The 21,639-nt window shown below is 44.6% G+C and overlaps 1 protein-coding gene across 1 annotated transcript in view; it reads left to right on the top strand.

Annotated features, from left to right (window-relative positions):
* The window catches only part of LOC307228932 (teneurin-3), a gene marked incomplete at its 5' end in the record, with an annotated part of 375,882 nt that extends 355,065 nt beyond the window's left edge, over nt 1-20,817 (top strand). The window contains 12 exons of the mRNA XM_079998784.1: nt 169-295; nt 8,127-8,324; nt 9,471-9,530; nt 9,659-10,003; nt 11,118-11,362; nt 12,430-12,611; nt 12,779-12,981; nt 13,255-13,365; nt 14,128-14,270; nt 16,759-16,883; nt 17,739-17,869; nt 18,683-20,817. Of these exons, the coding sequence (XP_079854910.1) occupies nt 169-295; nt 8,127-8,324; nt 9,471-9,530; nt 9,659-10,003; nt 11,118-11,362; nt 12,430-12,611; nt 12,779-12,981; nt 13,255-13,365; nt 14,128-14,270; nt 16,759-16,883; nt 17,739-17,869; nt 18,683-19,438 (2,626 nt within the window). The 3' untranslated portion in view covers nt 19,439-20,817. The remainder of the gene's footprint in view (nt 1-168; nt 296-8,126; nt 8,325-9,470; nt 9,531-9,658; nt 10,004-11,117; nt 11,363-12,429; nt 12,612-12,778; nt 12,982-13,254; nt 13,366-14,127; nt 14,271-16,758; nt 16,884-17,738; nt 17,870-18,682) is intronic.
* Nucleotides 20,818-21,639: the final 822 nt, after the last annotated feature.

The raw sequence follows: 21,639 nt of genomic DNA, 5'->3' as shown, positions 1-21,639 counted from the left end.
CCCTTTGCCACACATGCGATTGTGCATGTGTTTTATTCGCCAGATAGCACTTTGTCAACAAAGTGTGTGTGTGTGTGTGTGTGTGTGTGTGTGTGTGTGTGTGTGTGTGTGTGTGTGTGTGTGTGTGTGTGTGTGTGTGTGTGTGTGTGTGTGTGTGTGTGCTTGTAGCACAGGCCAGGTGACCGGCCTGCAAAGAGGTCCAACAACGGAGAAGTGGGAGTATGATAGTCAGGGGAGGATCGTGTCCCGAGTCTTTGCTGATGGAAAAACCTGGAGATACACTTACCTGGATAAGGTAACACACACAATATCTGTTGTCAGGAGATAAAAAACTGATTGTTGAGGTGGAAACTGTTTGTTTGTTTTGTTAGTGTGTGTGTGTGTGTGTGTGTGTGGGTGGGGGCAAGTTGAATTTGGAGTGCATTTTGAAAACCACCACTGACTGCCCCATTCAAGGCATCACTACCTTCGGATGCCGTGACAGTAAATGTAATAATTATAATAATAATAATAATAATAATAATAATAATAATAATAATGTCAAAATATTATTTACAGGTCACTGAAAAGTCTGAGCGTGACACCCCTTATAAATTAGATTCAATTGTACCAGCTCTCTGAAGACAATCGTGCAGCTCTTTTTATTTTGTGGTCTCCTGGTAATAAAACCGCTATAACTGTGTGTGGCTATTAGCTCCGGTGTTTGTGAATTGGACGCTATTTGCAACGAGGCTCATATGCATAGAAATTTTGCACCAAATGTATGAATAATACCTCATTTATATATGCGCAAATAGCTCCGGCGCACTGAAAGGAAAGCACAGTTGCATTTCACCATTTGCAGGTGCTTTTTGAATTACACTTTTTCTGTGATTTGTGCCGGTTTAGCCGCCGCAAAAGCTGTGCAATCAAAGCAAAGTTGTGAATTTGCTTCCTAATTTCACACATTTGTTTCATGAACCTTGATGACCAAAGTACCCAAAAGGTGAATGGCACACAGGTATTTCAGTTTGTTGAATAGCTTCCTTGGAGAGAGAGAAAGGGAGAGAGAGAGAGAGAGAGAGAGAGAGAGAGAGAGAGAGAGAGAGAATTTCCTGCAGTAAATATTGGTTAAAAGCAAGAGACAGTTACTGAAGTGCCGTCCCTCGAGTAAAACCACGGGAGTGTGTCAGTTAGCAGAGGAAAAACAATAGTTACGAGCGTTGTGCACATACACAGCTAGCTTGCACCTCCGGGAGGAGAGAAGGAGACGAGAGGGGAGAAGAAGTACAGAGGCTAGGAAATAAAAATATCAAGAGGATGAGGAGGACGAGACAGCGAGGGTAGCTTGGGATTTTGTTTTATTTATGTGTGTTAGTGTGTGTGTCCGTGTATTAGCCTGAGGGGAGAGCGATCTAGACAAATAATCCAACATGGGGCATTGTTTTCTAGAACATAATCATGGGAGGCTGCATAGGGTTTGTGAGTGTGGATTGCTGAGAAAACAAGGCCCCGAGGAATTTCAGTGGCTTAGCTGATGTTCAGAGAGGGGGGGAGAGAGGGAGAGAAAAAAGGCAAGGAGAGGGGAGAAAAAGAGAAGTAGGGAGACAGGGGGCAGAGAATGGGCGAAGGAGAAGGAGACAAAGGGGGCAAAGGGGGGAGAGAGGGACACATTGAGGGGGAGAGAGATAGTGAGAAAGAAAGGGAGACAGGGGAGACAGAGGGAGAGATAAGGAGAGGGAGACAGGTGTGGCAGGAGTTAGAGAGGGGGAGAGAGATACAGAGGGAGAGGTAGGGAGGGGGAGAGGGAGACGAGAGTGTGAATTATATAATGACAATTGGGGGGGTGGTCAACTTTTTTCTCCAGCGGAGGGGATGTACGACAGTGACTGAGACAGTGACTGAGACAGTGACTGTGCCTGTTACGCACAGTTACGCACAGGGCTTTCTTTTTTTGTTTCATTCAATTAGAAAACAGAGGAAAAAAATACATCTACAATAAAAACAAATTTTATTTTATTTGTTTGGAAAAAAGATCGCACCCTCCACTGCGGAGTGCAATGCTCAGCGTAAAGGTACAGTATGGTCCACTTTAGAGGTGTCTGAAATGGTATTACAAGATTCTTCAAGGCATGAATATGGGAAATATATTGTAATGTTCACAATTACAGTTAAGAAGGATATATATATAAATGTTTCGACCCCCTGACCTATTGTTTTGAATTCTTTTGGGGGGGTCCAAGTCTTAATTAGGGGGGTCAGACCCCCCTCAATCCCCCCGTAGTTCAAACCATGGACAGGGGAGTGGAGTGAGAGGCACAGAGGCACTTCCACACCCCTTATGGGCCGGCCTATTTAAGTAGCCAATCACCCCTGCCCCACCTATTTGCTTGCTGCATTGCTGCAGACCCTCCACCTCCCCTGCATCCACCTATTGGGCTCTACTTGACTATCCAGCATCGAGCATCAAGGTCATCACCACCATATCACTAGCTCACTAAGCATGCCTATGTTTGCTGTGCACCCAGCCAGGAGTGATGAGCAGTAGAGCCCAGACGCCAACCTCAAATGATGCAAAATAAAGATAATTTTAAAGTAAATATAAGGTCCCTTTCTCTCTCTATTAGTCTGTTTGCCTGGACTGAATCAGAGTAAAATTTATACTTTTGGTTCGTTTTTTGGACTGTATGATGATACTTGAGGCCCATTGCTTTAGTCCAATGAGTACTGCCTCACGTTGTCTCTCTGGTAGGAAATTAGTAATTGTTGGAAGTTAACACTGCGAGCCAACGGACGGCAGGTGAAGTTTTCACTGATTAGCAGTGGCTCCCAGCTTTGGTTCAGAGCCATAGGCTGGTCTGGTAGCAACTGCACCAAGACACCAGAAAGACCACACTTCTCAGCGCAATCGAACCTGCACTACAGTTCGCTTGGAAGCGGTCCAAGACCACCTCTTGCAAACGGTCTTGGAGCGGTTGTTTGGTCCGCACCCCAGTGCGATTACTGCGTTCACACCTGCCAAAAGGGACCCCACCAACGGGGTAAACGCACCCAGGTTCATTCAAACGGACTAAACACTGCATATATGTGAACGTGACCTAACATTTTTCTGTCAGAACCTTTTTTTTTATATACTTTTTTTCCTCTGCTGTAAGTAGTCAACAACTGTAATTCACAAAAATAAATATCAGAGGTCAAATGTATGAATTGGCGATAGTGGCGCCGCCCCTAGCGGTCACCTGCGCAGGCGCTCCAGTTACTTTCTTACTTTTTAGTATTTTTTTCCTTTTTTTATCATAATGTTCGCCAAAAAAACATCAACAATTAACTCATACGACCGCGATGCACTCATGGCTATAAAAATTTCCCTAAACTAACAACTTTGGGACTTTTTATCCGTGGGACCAGAGTGGCCGGCGGAAATCCTACGCGGGAACACTCTCAACAACTACAACAACAACAACAAGAATGGAGCCGCTGTTCCACGAGCGGGCCCACGGAGGAAGCACCGAGGTAAACGAGGTGGCATTCGGGTCAGAATGAGGACGCAACCTTTCCGTCCACCTCTGCCAAGCATCCTTCTTGCTAACGTCCAGTCCCTGGAGAACAAGATGGATGAACTTCGAGCGAGGATTCAATTCCAGCGAGACACGAGGAACTGTTGCGTCCTCTGCCTGACGGAAACATGGCTGAACCCACTGGTGCCGGATGAAGCCATACGTCCAGCCGAGGCCTTCTCCGTGTTCCGCAGCGACAGAACGGGAGAGTCGGGGAAATCCAAAGGTGGAGGCGTCTGCCTAATGGTAAACAACCGCTGGTGTAATGCCAACAACACCAAATTCCTCTCCCACTCCTGCTCGCCGAACCTGGAACAGCTGACCATACTATGCCGTCCATTTTATCTCCCCCGGGAATTTAGCACGGTCATCATTACAGCCGTTTATATCCCACCTCAAGCGGACACCGACGCAGCTCTGTCGGTTCTGTACGATGTGTTGTGCGGATTTCAGAACAGACATCCCGACGCGGCTGTGGTGGTGACTGGGGACTTAAACAGGGCCAACCTTAAAAAAGTTCTGCCGAATTTCCACCAACACATCACGTGTGCCACCAGGGAAGACAGAACTCTGGACCATTGTTACACTCCTTACAAGAACGGATACAAGCCCGTCTCGCTCCCTGCTTTCGGGAAATCAGATCACGCCGCGATCTCGCTGCTTCCTGTTTACAGGCGTCTGATCGCGCGGGATCTGGTGATGACGAGGGAAGTGAAGCGGTGGACGGACCAATCAGAGGCTGCGCTTCAGGACGCTCTGACTGACGTAGACTGGGACATGTTCCAAACAAGTTCAAGTGACATCAGCGAGTTTACGGAGGTTGTAGTAAGTTTTGTGGCTATGCTAGCGGATGAAATCGTTCCCACGGTGAAAGTTCGGATATTTCCAAACCAGAAACCATGGGTTGATAAATCCATCCGCTGCGCTCTGAATGCGCACACGGCCGCTTACAACGACGGTCTTGTATCTGGTGATATGGACAATTACAAAGCGGCGTCGTACAATCTGCGGAGGGTGGTGAGGGACGCTAAACGGACGTACAGGGAGACAGTGGAGCTACAGATGGAGCGGACACAAGACGCTTGTGGGAGGGGCTGCGAACAATAACAAACTACAAGAGCAGCTCCTCTCCAGCCACGAGTGTGGACGCCTCCCTGGCCAACCAACTGAACTCCTTTTATGCGCGGTTCGAGTCTGGCAGCAACATCGCTAGCTCGCCGGCTAATTGGAGTTACACCGCTGGGGATGAGCGCGCACTCTCAGTGTCCGTGCACGAGGTCAGGAGGGCTTTGATGCGGGTGAACACCAGGAAAGCTGCGGGCCCAGATGGCATATCTGGGCGAGTACTGAAGACCTGTGCTAACCAGCTAGCTCCGGTGTTCACCACAATTTTCAACATCTCCCTGGCTGAATCAGTGGTCCCGTCCTGTTTCAAGAGGTCCACCGTCGTTCCTGTGCCGAAGATGGCCTCTCCAACCTGCCTGAATGACTACCGTCCGGTGGCCCTCACCTCGGTGGTCATGAAGTGTTTCGAGAGGCTGATTAAGGATTACATCTGCGCCTCCCTTCCCCGCACCTTGGAACCGTTGCAGTTCGCGTACCGGCAAAACAGATCCACAGATGATGTGGTCTCCCAGGTACTGCACACCACGCTCACGCACCTGAATGGCCAGAAGGGGGCCTATGTAAGATTGCTGTTCATCGATTATAGTTCAGCTTTCAACACCATAGTCCCCACCAGACTGGCTGTCAAGCTGATGGAGCTCGGATTGAATGCTCCGCTGTGCACCTGGATCCTGGACTTCCTCACGGGCCGCCCCCAGGTGGTCAAGGTGGGGAAGTACATGTCCAGCTCCCTCACCCTGAATACAGGATCCCCCCAGGGCTGCGTCCTCAGCCCCCTACTGTACTCCCTGTACACACATGACTGTGTGGCCAGGTCCAGCTCCAACACCATCATCAAGTTTGCTGACGACACCGTGGTCGTGGGCCTGATCACCGACTGCGATGAGAAGGCCTACCGCGAGGAGGCGGCTGACCTGTCACTCTGGTGCCAGGACAACAGCCTCCACCTGAACGTCAGCAAAACCAAGGAGCTGATTGTGGACTTTAGGCGTGGATCACAATCGAGGACGCACGCGCCCTTGTGGAGTAATGGGACTACGGGAGATAGGGTGAGCAGCTTCAGATATCTGGGAGTCCACATCACAGAGGACTTAACATGGACTGTTCACACAGACACTCTGGTGAGAAAGGCGAGGCAGCGTCTCTACCCCCTCAGGCAGCTGAGGAAATTCCGGGTCTCGGTGAGGATCCTCAAGTCCTTCTACTCTGGAGCAGTGGAGAGCATCCTGACAGGCAACATCACTGCCTGGTTTGGGAACTGTACCGCCCAGGACAGACGGGCCCTGCAGAGGGTGGTGCGTTCAGCTGAACGTACCACTGGAACTACCCTCCCCCCCTTGCAGGAGTTATACACCAGGAGGTGTAGTAGCAGAGCCCGTAGGATCATGAAGGATCCTCATCACCCCAACAACGGACTGTTTCAGCTGCTGCGGTCAGGCAAGCGCCTCCGCAGTCACGCAGCAAGAACAGAGAGACTGAGACGGAGTTTCTTCCCTCAAGCCATCAGAACTGTCAACGCTGACCTCACCAGGGGTCCTAACTGAGCCATACACTAGGCTCCACTACCTACTGTACTGTATGTAGCATACTGTACCGCATACTGTGTCACTGTTCAGGGTTGTTTGTGATGCCGTATTGATGCGCCGTACTGTTGTATACTGTGCTGTATTATCCCAAACACTACCTCACACTATTCACATTCACATGCCACTTTAATTCACATGCCACTTTAAATGCACATATCTGTATATACATAGGCATATTCCCTCTATCTATTCCATTTTATTTAAATTTATTTTTATTGTATTTTATTCTATATATTCTTATCTTATCCTATAAGTATTCCACTTACTGTATTACGTTTTAGGAGTCAGTTAGTCGGTCTATTAGAAAGGAATTTTCTACTTTTATTTTTTATTTTTTTCCTAGGACATATTGTGTGCTATCACCGGGTGCGTTGCATTACATTTCATTGCATATATGTATGAAAGTATGTATATGTATGTGACAAATAAAAATCTTGAATCTTGAATATTGAACCTTGTTGCGATTAAATCCCTCTACAGCAGCTCAGATTGATATTAGCCATCTTTCTTTCTCATCTGTCTTCTCTTTCTCTCTCATGCTCTCACCAATACACCGGGCACGCAGACACTAGAATCTTCCCACACAGATGCCCTCTCTGCCATTAGATCTGGCTGAGAGGTCAAGGGGAACTTAATTAAACAGGGCCAGTAGATGCTAATACCTGCTTTGTGCTCCATTAGCCGAGATCAAAAGCTACTCATGGAGGTTAATTTCGCTTCCCTGCCTTTCTCTCTCTCTAAATAACTAAACTTGGCAAACACATACAAGGCTAGTGTCCCAAATGTAGCAACTGTGTCCAGTAGGGCTAAACGATTAATCAAATTCAAACCGACAGTGCAATTTAACAAAATATAGCAATATAATATAGCAATAGCAATTTTCAATTCGCAAAGCCTGCAATACAATTTTTTTTTTCTTTTATGTTTATGTTACACAATCTAACCAAATAGCACTGTCCAGGGTCCACTGTCTCTTCCTATAGGCGAGAAACGCGGACGCCTAGCATGCCACCCCGGGGGGGGGGGGGTGCCGAGAGGGAGCGATCGGGGCACATTTTGCAGACCTGTCTCCCTCTCCGATGGGACAGACAATGCGCGTGCCAGCGATGGGGTGCTCGCGATTGGTGCGCCAGAACAGTGTGTTTTTATTTAATTTTATCTCCTAATGGAACGCAACCATGCGTAATGGGGACACCTTCTCCATGACTTCCCCCCAGCCCCTGCCTATAGCGATTATTTTAACCCTCCACGCTGCCCTCCGGTGAGACCTGGTGCTCCGGCCCGGGCCGGCGTGTGTGGCGTGTGCTGCTGGCAGGACACCTGTAGAGTTTGGACAGAGCCTCTTTCAGGATAATGCGTCTGTTTTTTTCCGTTTTTTTTTTTATTATTTAATGGCCGTAGCTGTGCTCCGTGTATGTGGATGTAGGTGCGCAACATTTTTATAAAAAAATAATACATTTCTGCTTAAACACTGCATATTTCTGTTGGTTTGTTATGTTAACTTTCAGATTCGAACAATTAAATCACTGAGTCAATATTCTACTATGATCCTACTCTTTTTACGATTCAATATTTGAATAAAGATATGTTATTCAAATCAATTCATGCATCAATTTATCTAATTTCATCATAACACAGTTTACTTGTTGACTGAATCAATGTTTGTGTTGGTCATACTTTAGAATGATTTATTGCTTGTATTTAGTGAATATTACAGAAGATAATGAACTTTTAAAAAATTGCATACAAAATCGCAATTGCAATATTGGTCTCAAACACAATTCAATTATTTTCCTAAATCATTCAGCCCTAGTGTCCAGTGTCTTCAGTTCAATTTCAGCACTCTTCTAACAGTATACTCCCCCTCTTCTTTCCCTAGTCCATGGTTCTGCTCCTGCACAGCCAGCACCAGTACATCTTCGACTACGACTCTGGGGACCGTCTGTCAGCGGTGACCATGCCCAGCGTGGCCAGACACACCATGCAGACTGTACGATCCATTGGCTACTACAGGAACATCTACCGCCCCCCTGAGAGCAACGCCTCGGTGACTGTCGATTACTCTGAAGATGGCCAGGTGTGTGTGTGGATGGTTCCAACCTTGACTCATTGTTGTTTGCCACCGAATTACAATCGTAAATGGCAACAGTAGTTCATTTGCATCAGGATTGGCCCATGTCTAAAGTAGAGCAAGTCTATTAATCCTTTCTTCCTTCATTGGTTGAGGCTGATGATCCAATGTCTCGTGACTCCAAGCAGGCTAGCAACAATGTAAGCAACACGTAAAATGGCATACTAACTTACTATTATCATGCCAAATTAGATGAGTTTAGTATGTCGAAACCATACTACCAGCGAATAGACACAAAGACGGAACGCTACGCTGGCAAGTGTATCCCACAATGCATTGTGAGGGCAAGACACCGATAAAACCTTCTACGCAGTGTTGTCATCAACCTGTAACGTGCTGCAAGGCAATGGCATGCGTATACTGTATGACGATCGAGTGTATCCGGTCATACATTGTTCTTTTTACTCGCACACAAAAAGTACGCTGGATGGCGGTAAGAACATGTAGTATGGAGTACATAGTGCCTCATTTTTGGATGGGTGCGAGCATGAAGAGCATGGAGCTATTGGCAAAGAAGGGAGATACTAATCTGGGACAGGAGATATCCCGTATTACATAACTAAGCACGTACGCAAAGAGGTTGCTTTAGCGCCAATCATCTCCTCCATCGCCTGTCATATGAAACTATGTCTCGGCTCTGCGTCTGGCTTACTCCCCGCAGAACTTTTGTCATTCAGTAAAAAAATACATCACCCTATCAGTCCTGTATGAAGCACAGGGTTCCAGGAAAATGATGGAAATCCTCGATAAGTGCTTCAAACCCCCCCCCCCACGGTAATGTTAAATTGTGTTCCCTTGATGCAGACCGTCAAGGGAAAACACAAGTTCTCACATTCAATGTGTTCTAAGTGAGATAAATACAGTATTTGAAGTTCTTACTTAGACCTGAGGTCTGAAAATTGTCTTCTCTCAAGCCCAAGCTTGAGAGCTTGAGAGACGCCGTATTAGGCAGAATAACATTTATTTTTTCATTAATTTGTGTATAAGTGTTGGTATTCTATTTTGATGGATAATGTGAAGTTGGGCTTGTACTGGAGTCTGTGTGTCTGGGTAATGTCCTGAACATGTTTTTGTAATTGTTTTTTTAACCAGCTCCTTAGAGTTTCTCACCTGGGAACTGGTCGCCGCATCCTGTATAAGTACCGCAGACAGGTACCTTCAATTGATCAGTTCATTTTTTCAAGGTTTTTTTCTTTTAAATAGATAGATAGATAGATAGATAAATAGATAGATAGATTTGTTGTTCAACTTTTGCCACCTTCTCAACCCCGGCCACCCAGAACAAGCTGGCGGAGATCCTGTACGACTCCACACGGGTCAGCTTCACCTACGATGAGACGGCTGGCGTGCTGAAGACAGTCAACCTGCAGAGCGAGGGCTTCATCTGCTCCATCCGCTACCGGCAGATCGGCCCACTGGTGGACCGGCAGATCTTCCGCTTCAGCGAGGACGGCATGGTGAACGCTCGCTTCGACTACACCTATGACAACAGCTTCCGGGTGACCAGCATGCAGGCGGTAATCAACGAGACACCGTTGCCCATCGACCTCTACCAGTTTGACGACATCTCGGGCAAGGTGGAGCAGTTTGGAAAGTTCGGGGTCATCTATTACGACATCAACCAGGTGAGGGTCGCCACCTGCTTCGCTTTGCGGCCGGCTTCCATGATGGATTCATAATTTGGCTGAGATTAATTATAGGCGTTAGGCACTGTCTTTATTCTAACCGGTTTCATACACGTCATAGAAACCATGTGTGCCGGACAAAGGGGTACTGTGGCAGAATCGCCACCACATGCCATCCAAGTAGCGTGTTCAGGGACCTCCGGCACAGAGTAACAGACGACGGGGGGTTGATAACACCAGTTTATTGTAGAGATGAGGCTAGGTGGAATTAGCCAGGAGCAGATGGAACATGTCATGACACAGGGCTCCCATCCTGACTGAGTGTGTGGACGGGGTTTTTAAACGTGTTAGCCCAGCAAACGAGCATCAGGTGTGGCTGCACAAGCCATCCCATCCGCCACACCATGTGAAGTTTGTTTACGTGGAGGAGGAATACATGAACACATTTCACTGCGTACATGTATGAACGTATGTGACAAATAAACCTCTTGAATCTTGAATCTTGATGCATGTTATACTGACTCTATTTGTATCATATTCTATTCATCCCTATGTTCAATTAAAATTACAATTTTAATTTTTACATTATTACTTTGCCCTGTGATGTGGCTTGGACCATTTACTTATATAGTGGTAGTGTAAAGCAAAGCACAAACACGGAGACCAAAACAAATTTACTCATTTGTTTTGGTGGAAAGCAATGGGCGTGTGCACGATTGCATGCACCCATTCTATGTGAGTTTTTTTCCCGCCATTCCCAAAGTAAAAAAAATAAGATAAATCAGCGTGCTTATGATATCCTCCTGCCATCACTCCAGTGGGGCAGCTGCAGCTTAGTGCCCGGCAGAATGAGGTATTGATCAAATTAGTTCTATTGACAGGATTCCTCCAACGTTCACAAATTGAAAGTGAATTAGATCCCGATCTGAACCCATCTCTGGGGAAATTCACCTCCAAAGTTCCAGATTTAAATTCCAGATAAAATTCACAGTTTTACAAAAGCCAAATGTACATTTTCAGTTGGCCTCTCCTTTAAAAACCTTTTAGAACTTTCTAACGTCTCTTCCAAAAGAAAAAAAATAAAACCTGTCCCCATTCTCGTTTGCGGCGTCAGATCATTTCCACGGCCGTGATGACCTACACCAAGCACTTTGACCAGCACGGGCGTATCAAGGAGATACAGTACGAGATCTTTAGGTCGCTGATGTACTGGATCACCATTCAGTACGACAACACGGGCCGGGTCACCAAGCGGGAGATCAAAATCGGCCCGTTCGCCAACACCACCAAGTACGGCTACGAGTACGACGCGGACGGGCAGCTGCAGACCGTTTTCCTCAATGAGAAGATGATGTGGCGGTAAGAGAGAAATTTACATTTTACACTTATTGATTAAGCAGACAGTTTTGTCCAAAGCAACTTACATGACAGGCTAGAAACAATCAAAGCATAAATCGAGCATTGGGGCAACCTCGCCCCAATTTGTGTTCCCAAGATTCAAGTGCAAGATAGCTATAAGGAATCAGAATAAAAGTTGTGTTATTAGGCATTTCAATTTTTTTATTATTAGTATGTTAATGAAATATGAGTACTCATATCTACGAGAAATCTCAATAGGATTTTTCAGAAACATTCACGCAGTTTGTTACAGTATGTAAGTGGTATGCAGCACACCAAGAAACAGTCTGGCTTACGTACGGTAATTATACTACCTACTATACTAATACTATACTAAGTACTAACTTAACCATATCAGATTTTCCTTGTAGATTATCAATGTTTTCACAATCAGAATTTCTATGTTGTCCCATTCAAGCCTTATGTTCCCCCAAGGACAGTTTTCTGGTAACCTTTGTAAATGTATACATTCGTGTGATTTTAGACCTATGGCTGGGCAGTATGGCAAATAATATTACCCTGTTCAATGTTCTCATATTAAACGATACAGGTACTCCTCACTTAACAAAGTACCTACTTACCGACCGCTCGGATTTGCAACTTCTGACCTGTCTGCATTGTGCTCAGTGTCAAGCATCTGATCTCGCATCACCCTTCATTTACTATATACGCCACGTTTACCATATACACTATATATATACTATATATACTATAAATACTATATACACTATATATACTTTATATACTATATACACTACATATATTGTATACATCTCATCTCATCACTGTTCTCAGTCTCAGTCTCATTCCTCCAGTCTGTCAGTATTCACTACACTAGTGTCCGCAATGGCCACGCCCCCTTACTGTGAAATAACGCGGCTCCTCGCTTCTCGACCGATTCGCTTAACGACCTGGTCCTAGGAACGGAACTCGGTTGTTAAGTGAGGAGTACCTGTATGTATAAAAAATGCAGGCGTCAAATCTAAAACAACTCAACTATATGCACTATTTCGGCCCCGCCAACACAGGTACAACTACGACTTGAACGGCAACCTGCAGCTGTTGAACCCAGGGAACAGCGCACGGTTGACCCCCTTGCGGTATGACCTGAGAGACCGCATAACCAGGCTCGGAGACGTCCAGTACCGGCTGGACGAGGACGGCTTCCTGAGACAGAGAGGGACCGAGATATTTGAATACAACTCCAAAGGTAAGACGAGGGAAGGACAACATGCCGCATTGTTTATCACCAGTTTCCATAGGTGCACCCTGCCTCCTTTGGTAGTAAAACCGAGGTGGAAATCAAGGAAGTTAAATTGACTTGCGAGTCAGTGATTTTATTTGTATTTTTTGGCTTCCTTCACCTTAAACCCCCAGGCCTCCTAGTCCGGGTTTACAGCAAGGCAGCTAGTTGGACTATCCAGTACCGCTATGATGGTCTAGGCAGGCGCGTGTCCTCCAGAAACAGCCTCGGCCAGCACCTGCAGTTCTTCTACGCTGACCTCAACTACCCCACCAGGATCACGCACGTGTACAACCACTCCAGCTCTGAGATCACCTCGCTCTACTACGACCTACAGGTAACTCAGGAATTGTTTTGCCCAGGCTGGCCAATTGAAAGTCTCCAAAACTTAAATTTACAGTATAATGCTAGTCTTTTGATAAATGTGCATCCATGGAAAATATTGACATCATCGATGAGTAAATATAATCAACAGTCAATGCAGGAAATATTGGTAATATCTGTTACAACACTGGGGGTGTCTGCTGACTGAATGCCCCCCCAAAGAAAAAAAGAAAAAAGTGGATTAAGTACACAGTACCGTACAGTTAGACTGTTTGTCACTGTGCAGGGCCATATGTTTGCCATGGAGATCAGCAGCGGGGAGGAGTTCTACATTGCATGCGACAACACTGGGACGCCACTGGCCGTTTTCAGCAGTAATGGGTTGTTACTTAAACAGGTAAAAATCTTGTCTTTTTGTTTGCACTGGATGTTGTATTGGATCGAGTTATCTTCAGAAACTTGTAGGTCTAAGTTGCACTTGCTAGGTCATTTTGACCGAACCCCAAATGTGTCCCTATAAGCGTACCACAATAATCAATGACACTAACTGTATATATAGATGAGGGTGAGAAATATTCACACCTTTAACACTATCCTAAGTTTATATACGGTATTATCTTCGTTGTCACAGTAACTGACTAGAGCCATCAGGGGGAGCACATCCTCCACCACTTACATCTGTTCATCGCCCTATTTGGGATGGTGTTCATTTTGTTATCTCAACAATCTAGGCTACTTTACTCTGTTGTCCGCAACGGGCAAAGAAGTCACTCAGTTCCTATCAACGTCCATACGTACACTCACACAAAGTCTTTATATGAAAGTCTGTATCGATATATAAGAAACTTCACAAACATCCATCCTTTACTTCTGCGTATAATCTGTATTATATTTTGTTACGGCTCGTTACAGGAATGGCAAAAATATCGATATATATAATATTATAACACACATCTTTTACTTTAAAATACATTTGAGGTTTGTTTTAACACTATTTTGATTTGATTATAAGTATCTTTCAGATAATAATGTATGTATATGTATGTTAATAATGGCGAAGATAATTCAGATTTTTCCATTGTCACATGCATAATCGTGTGTGTGTGTGTGTGTGTGTGTGTGTGTGTGTGTGTGTGTGTGTGTGTGTGTGTGTGTGCAGGTGCAATACACCGCTTATGGTGAAGTGTACTTTGATTCAAACCCAGACTTTGTGCTGGTGATCGGTTTCCATGGAGGCCTGTACGACCCACTGACCCGGCTGCTGCATTTTGGAGACCGGGATTACGACATTCCCGCTGGGAGGTAACCCAGTTCACTTCACCTCACGCTGATGCCCATCCTGCAGTGATTTAGTTCATCATTCACACATCCACACATCCGTCATTTTACTGGAGATTGCACTTTGCTTAACAAAATCGCATACTGATTTAAACTTGTTGATTTTAGTCACTTCACTGGAATCAGAACCGGTTTACTCCGCCAGGTACATTTACATACTAGGAAATGGTGAGTTTTGGTGCATTTGCTGAAGACGATTAGCATTTAAAACTGTCTGAAATTGAGAATAATGAAATAATGAAAATACAAAACAGATATAGAAAAATAAACAAAATATGACACTATGCACAGGATAAATTACTGTTATGGGTCTATAGGGTATAAACTACAAATATTGATAATTTATTATACTGTATTGATAGTATGTACAATGTAATACAAGTGTTTATAGCACGTATATTATTAAAGGACTTCTCTCTACTTTTCAACCCAGGCCTTCTTGAAATGTTGGTTTCCATCGTTTATAACTGTTCATAGGACAACGTTGCTGAACACTTTACAACTGAGTAACTAAGTGCTCTGCTGCAGCTTCTCACTGTGCTTAAATGAAGAAGAAGAAGAAGAAGCAGAATCTTTAATTGTCAAGCACCACACCATAACACATGCATACACACACACACATGCACATGCTTTGGATGGTGGCCGGTGAAATGAGGCCTCTGCATTTGACCCATCCTGGCTTGTCCTTCCTCCGGGGGGGCAGCCAGGAGCAGTGGGAAGCATTCGTCGACCCGCCCGGTAACGAGTGTCCATCGCTGGTCAAACGATGATGGGTGCATGTTTTTGGTGGGGGTCCTTACTGATGGTAGGTGGAGGAAACCCCATGTGAGCACGGGGAGAACATGCAAACTCCACACAGAAAGGCTCCTATTTAGGAGATAACCCGCCGGAGCACGGTGCCAACAGGGCCCCAGGCGGGAATCGAACCCACGACCTTCTTGCTGTGAGGCAGCAGTGCAATATAGGCAAACCTTTAGTAAAAGGCCACACTTCAAGGGAAACCTTGAGAAAAAGAGCCGACAAAGTGACTGCACCCTCTTAAATCATCCATATATCATAATTTATCACTTTGAACAAGTTTCATTAAGATAGTTATAATCAATAGCCTATTAGGGCCTCCTGAATCATTTTGATGTTAATATGATTCTTGACACTCGTCTAATTGATTTTGCATAAAGAATAAGACATTTTAAGTAAGAAACCATGTCTACTTAAACATGCCTTCAACAAATTCAGGTCAGAAAAACAGATGTATGGACATTCGTGCATCCTTACAATCAAATCTGATTGAATGAGCATTTCATGATTTTAATTTATTTGACCTTTAACTCATGTCCTAGTGTGTCATCCTGCAGCTATTCATTCGGCGATGTGGGGGAGCAGGTGAAGTTACAGCAGAGTGTGAGATTGGGCTCTACACAGCTTGTCACACTGCTTAAGGAGCAGCTCAGTTCTGCGGAGATATACAAAATTCTCATCAAAAAATTATTTCTCAGTGAGGTATTGTTTAACAGGAACATGTGCCTCACATTCGAAAATCAAGTCGTGCATTTTTTATAAAGAGGTTTTGATTCAACTTTTTTTTCCCCTCTCGTTGTGAGGTAAAAATGGTCGTCGGCTTCAGTGCCATGGCAATGCTCCTTCACACACTGCTGGGTCTATTCAAGATTTTTTTTGGTGGATGAAAAAAACATTCCTGTGGTGCCACATCCTCTGTATTCAACCCATCTTATCTTGAAAATGAAAATACATTCCAACAGAGTTGGGGAGAGCTGCTCAAATATGATACTGAAGTAAAAGTAGTTCCAATTTACCACTTGAGTAGCAGTGAGAATGTATCGAGACAAATAGTTACTCCGAGCTACATTCAGTAAATTCTCGCTTATTCGTGTTTGTGTTCAAACCACATAGAGGAAGAAGAGATTTTGGAAGCATTTTGGAAGTCACAACAACAAGAGACAAATAAATGACTGAGAATACATACATTTGATATAAAAACACATGACAAGACAGCTTTGATTTATAAAAAATAAAATCTTTATTTATTTACATTGTTTACATTGAGTGATGAGCTTTAATCTAGCCACTTGATAGAAGAGAAGAGGCCAACAGGTGAATGCAGGGGAGGTGGAGGGAGTGCAGCAATGCAGCAAGTAAGAATGTAGTAAAGCAGGAAGCAAAGCAGGTAGGGCAGGAGGGATTGGCTGCTTGAATAGGCCGGCCCATAAGGGTGTGGAATCGCGTGGCGTGTCGAGTTGTCTGACAGAAAAAACTCTGCAAGCTATGCCACATTCATTTATTTAGAAATACTCTCAAGTAAAATAAGTGTTTCTAAAATTGACCGGGGGTTAACTTTGTGGTGGACAGCAAATAATGAGGATGTCCTTACATGATCAAGTCTGTGAAGTACTGATCATCCACAACTCTAACCGGAGCGCTTGTTGCTGTACAGGTGGACCACCCCAGACATTGGCACGTGGACTCGGGTGGGCAAAGAGCCGCAGCCCTTCAACCTGTACATGTTTCGTAACAACAACCCAGTCAGCAAGGTCCACCAGGTGAAGGAGTATGTCACAGGTACGACCTCTACGATTAACAAATAATTGTAACAGGAGAAACAACAGCGCTGCATGACAATGGTGATGATTGTTTAGATAAAGCAAGGCAAACTTTATCTCAGATTGAATGTGCTTTACAGGAAATATGAATAAAAATGGAGAAAAAACAGAACGTGAACATATGAAACAATGGGGGAAAAAAGGATGTCAAATCATAATCACACTCACTCAAAAATAGCAACTATCAGGTTACATTTTTTTTATGAATTTGTAATTTTGGGCTTATGGAGAAAATAGTTTGAAACAAAAATAAACTTTTTTACAGGTGACAAGGGCAAAAATACAGGAAAAATGTAGGTGTTTTAAGTTTGCACGTAAAAAATTATATATTTTTTTCATCAACCGGTGTCGTCACGCAGGGTAAACATAGTCTCACTGACTGCCAGTCGGCAAGTCAGTCAGTTTTAGTTTTACAGCAGTTTAGGATGGTGAAGTACCGTGCTTGTGCAAGATGCACACTCTAGCTTTAACAGTATAAAATAAAAACACACTGTCTTTTTCTAAAAGACAGACAGCTGAAGGAAAGTGCAACGGTGCGGAACCATCTCTTAGTTATACACTGTGTTTACATTTTTCGCGTGCTTGTTCAAGGACAATGTCTGATTTTTAGGTGGCCGTGGCTAACTGCATTGCAAAAATTAGTCCAGCTGTAACTTTAAGTTAAAAAAAATGCAAGTAATTTTAAATAAAATTGTTACAGAATTTTCTCACACACGAATTCACTGGGTATGCCAACCTGAAGGAATCCCTTAATTCCTTGTTTAAAACGCCATATCACCAGCCAGATTTGACATGGTTGCCTCCGTCTTTCTAGATGTCAACATCTGGTTGGTCACCTTCGGGTTCCACCTTCACAATGCTATTCCAGGATTCCCCATCCCCAAGTTCGACTTGACGCAGCCCTCGCTGGAGATGAAGAAGAGCCAATTGTGGGATGACCTGCCCGTACGTATCCATACACCATATCCCTACGCCCAATCTGGTGGGATTTTTTTGCCTTAATGCATATACATATAGATATCTATAAATATATATAGATGTATAGATATCTATATACAGTAGTATACTGCTTTTAGCGCTTCAATTTTTAAAGCACCTTTCTTAAATGGTACTTTTCAAGTTTATCTATATACTGTATATACACACAGAAATGCTCACATCTTTGCGTTGAGCATAATGTCTGAGTTGGTTTCTTTAGTGAACAAAACAAAACGTCCTCTGACAATTATTTCTGTCTGTGTGTGTGTGTGTGGGGTGGGGGGGGTAAAGCAAATGACAACCTTGTTTTGTAGGGGTCTGTTTTTTTTCTTGTGTGGCTGGACATATCATCTCATTAGTGGTAAATTTGCGCAAGGGTGTGGCGGAGCACAGCAAAGACCTTTCTCCCGGGTTGTGTTCCTTCTCCCACACATGTTCTGTTTCCCACTCATTGCAAGAAAAAAAAATAATAATATATATATATATATATATATATATATGTATACATATATAATTTCTTGTAAAATTAAAATTAAAAAATGGTCAGGTCTGCTGATCTCTTTTATTTTATTGTTGTCATTATTGTTATTATTCAATGTTATTATTATTGTTATTATTATTCATATCAATATTAAAAGTGAATTAGTATTATTAAATTGGTGTTAGTCCTGTAATCCCTATTGTAATTTGTCATAATGGGGGCGTACAGGAAGGGTTTTGGGCATGGTTGCGACAGATTGTAGAAATGTCATGCTCTCTCTCTCTCTCTCTCTCCGCTAGTCCATTTCGGGTGTGCAACAGGAAGTGACCCGCAAGTCCGGCGCCTTCCTGTCGTTTGAGCGCATGCCAGAGATCCAGCTAGGTCGGAGGCGCTCAGAGCGAGCCAAGCCATGGCTCTGGTTCGCCGCCGCCAGGTCGCTGGTGGGCAAGGGCGTGATGCTGGCAGTGACGCAGGGCCGCGTGGTTACGCATGCCCTCAACGTGGCCAACGAGGACTGCATCAAGGCCGCGGCAGTGCTGAACAACGCCTTCTACCTGGAAGAGCTGCACTTCACAGTGGAGGGCCGCGACACACACTACTTCATCAAGACCAGCCTCCCGGAGAGCGATCTGGCTGCATTGCGCCTCACCTCAGGCCGCCGGGCACTGGAGAATGGCGTCAACGTCACCGTGTCACAGTCCACCACCGTGGTTAATGGCCGCACTCGCCGCTTTGCCGACGTGGAGCTGCAGCACGGCGCACTGGCACTGCACGTGCGCTATGGCATGACACTGGACGAGGAGAAGGCGCGGGTCCTGGAGCAGGCACGGCAGCGAGCGCTGGGCAGGGCGTGGGCCCGCGAGCAGCAGCGGGTGCGGGATGGCGAGGAGGGTGCCCGGCCGTGGACGGAAGGGGAGAAGAGGCAACTGCTGAGTGGCGGGAAGGTGCTGGGCTATGACGGCTACTACGTGCTGTCTGTGGAGCAGTACCCCGAGCTTGCCGACAGCGCCAACAACATCCAGTTCCTCCGGCAGAGCGAGATAGGGCGGAGGTAACACAACAAGGCCCCTGAAATGCCCAGCGAGCTCCCAATCCCAACCCCCAAACCCACTCAACCCAAAAGACTTAAAACTCAACCAAACGGCTGTTTCGAGGCTATAAAAATGGCCACCGAATGGACTGCCAGCGTTGGCGTTGCTTTATGTTTTGTTTGGGTATTTGTTTTTTTATTCCAAGAATGTAAAAGTAGGATTTTCTAGAAGGATGGACGGTTTAACAATCATTACTAAAACAACCTTCTAAAAGCATTTGGCAACTTGCAGGTCAACAGCTGAAAAACGGGTAGAGCTGCCAAAAAATGATTGAGAAGCGTCCCTGTCCCCACCCCAGCCTAGCCCACTCTAGCGCTGCACCTTGTGCCATCTAGCTGTAAGGACGGTCGGATGTGAACAAAGCCTAACCCCCTCCTGCTGAATGTCCCCCTCTGTTTATTAGGGGTACCGCCAGCCCCCGGACCCTCTGACCGCCCCCTCCCTGTAGGTCTATAAGTCCTCTGATACGGGGGGGGGGGTTGATGGTCCAATTTAGTGTTTTTCACAAATCCAACCATTAAAACGTAACTACGTAACTGCTGTAGACTGCTGGAGAGAGACAGGACACAATAAAAGAAAAAAAAAAGCCACAATAAGGACCTTTCAGGATTTTTAGTTAGGTTTTTGTTTGTTCATTTATATATATATTTATATATATATATATGTGTGTGTGTGTGTGTGTGTGTGTGTGTGTGTGTGTGTGTGTGTGTGTGTGTGTGTGTGTGTGTGTGTGTGTGTGTGTGTGTGTGTGTGTGTGTGCGTATGAAAATTTCCTCAAATTGCTTCAGACAAAAGGAGAGGATTGAAACAAAAAAAACAATAAAAAAAGTTGACATGTGATAACCTATACCACTATACGACCACTATTAATGCAACTGCACCAGAAACGGATTGCGATCTGAACATCTGAGCTTTTTTTAATTTTTTTTTGTCTTTTGTTCTCCTGCCATACAAAAATAGCTGATGTTGAAATTCCTTTCGGATTCTGTTTCGATGAGGAATCAACCGCCGTCCATGAAACACACCCTTGCGAGTTCTTCTGAATTCAGGTCAAAGAAGTTGCATTTCCTTTCGACCAAGTGCCAGAGAGCAGGACAAGACGTTTGCCGGACTGCGTAAAAAAAAAACCCAAGGCTGTTTTAACAATACCTTTTTTTCTTTGACGGACGTATTCTTTTCTCGACACCGAGTGGGCTCACCGGTCATGTACAAAACAATTTTTGTTCTTTAAAAAAAATAAAATAAATAATAATAATAATAATAAAACGCATCGGTCTCGCTTTTAGGTCAAAAGTCGTTTACCTCCGCGAAAAATGTAACCTTGCCTTCGTAAGAATTTTTTGGATCGGTCAGAGGTAGTAGTCTTGTTTGCCGTAGAAACATGTCGTCATGGTAACAGAGCTTTAGTGATGGGGGGGCGGGAGGGGGGGGGGGGGGGTTGCTGTTTGTAGTGACTTAACTGCTGCCTCTCCAAGTTTTCTGCTTGTTTCCCTTCATGACGGACAGCCAGTGACTGTACGGCAGCTGTAATGGCTCAAAAAGTGGGGGGTTCCGCTTCATTGAGCGTGGGTCTTCTGGGTACTCTGTTTAGAGAAGATCTGTTTGTGTGTGTATGTGTGAGTGAGTGTGTTTGTATGTGTTTGTGTGTGTGTGTGTGTGTGTGTGTGTGTGTGTGTGTGTGTGTGTGTGTGTGTGTGTGTGTGTGTGTGTGTGTGTGCGCGCAAGGGAGGTTAACGGCATCTGGACGCATTTTAAATGGCAAAGGGAAGGAATAATTCCGAGATTGAAATACATTTTTTGGTTATTTTTTTCTTTCAGTGACAATTGTTGGGCAGATTTGACAAATGTTAAATGGATTAATCTGTTTTCGTTTTTTTGCTTTTTCTTTTTTTTTTTTATGTTGAACAATCCACTTATCAGTACATCAATATTAGTCTCAGAGAAAGTAATTTATGTACAGTGTTTCTACGTTAAAAATAAAACCTTTAAAAAATACTTTTTTGCAAAGTGTTATAAATATGTTACGGTCTGTCATGAAATTTTGACAGAAAGAGTCTTGAGTAAACACTGTTGAAATGCAATTACTATCATCATAATTCACAGTTTCACATGAACTGTTCCGGATTATTGTATTTAAGCTGCAGTCGGTGGTATTATATATTATT

Source organism: Zeus faber (assembly GCF_960531495.2).
Source record: "Zeus faber genome assembly, chromosome: 4".
NCBI classification, from domain to species: Eukaryota; Metazoa; Chordata; class Actinopteri; order Zeiformes; family Zeidae; genus Zeus; species Zeus faber.
This window is presented reverse-complemented; position numbering and strand designations above follow the sequence as displayed.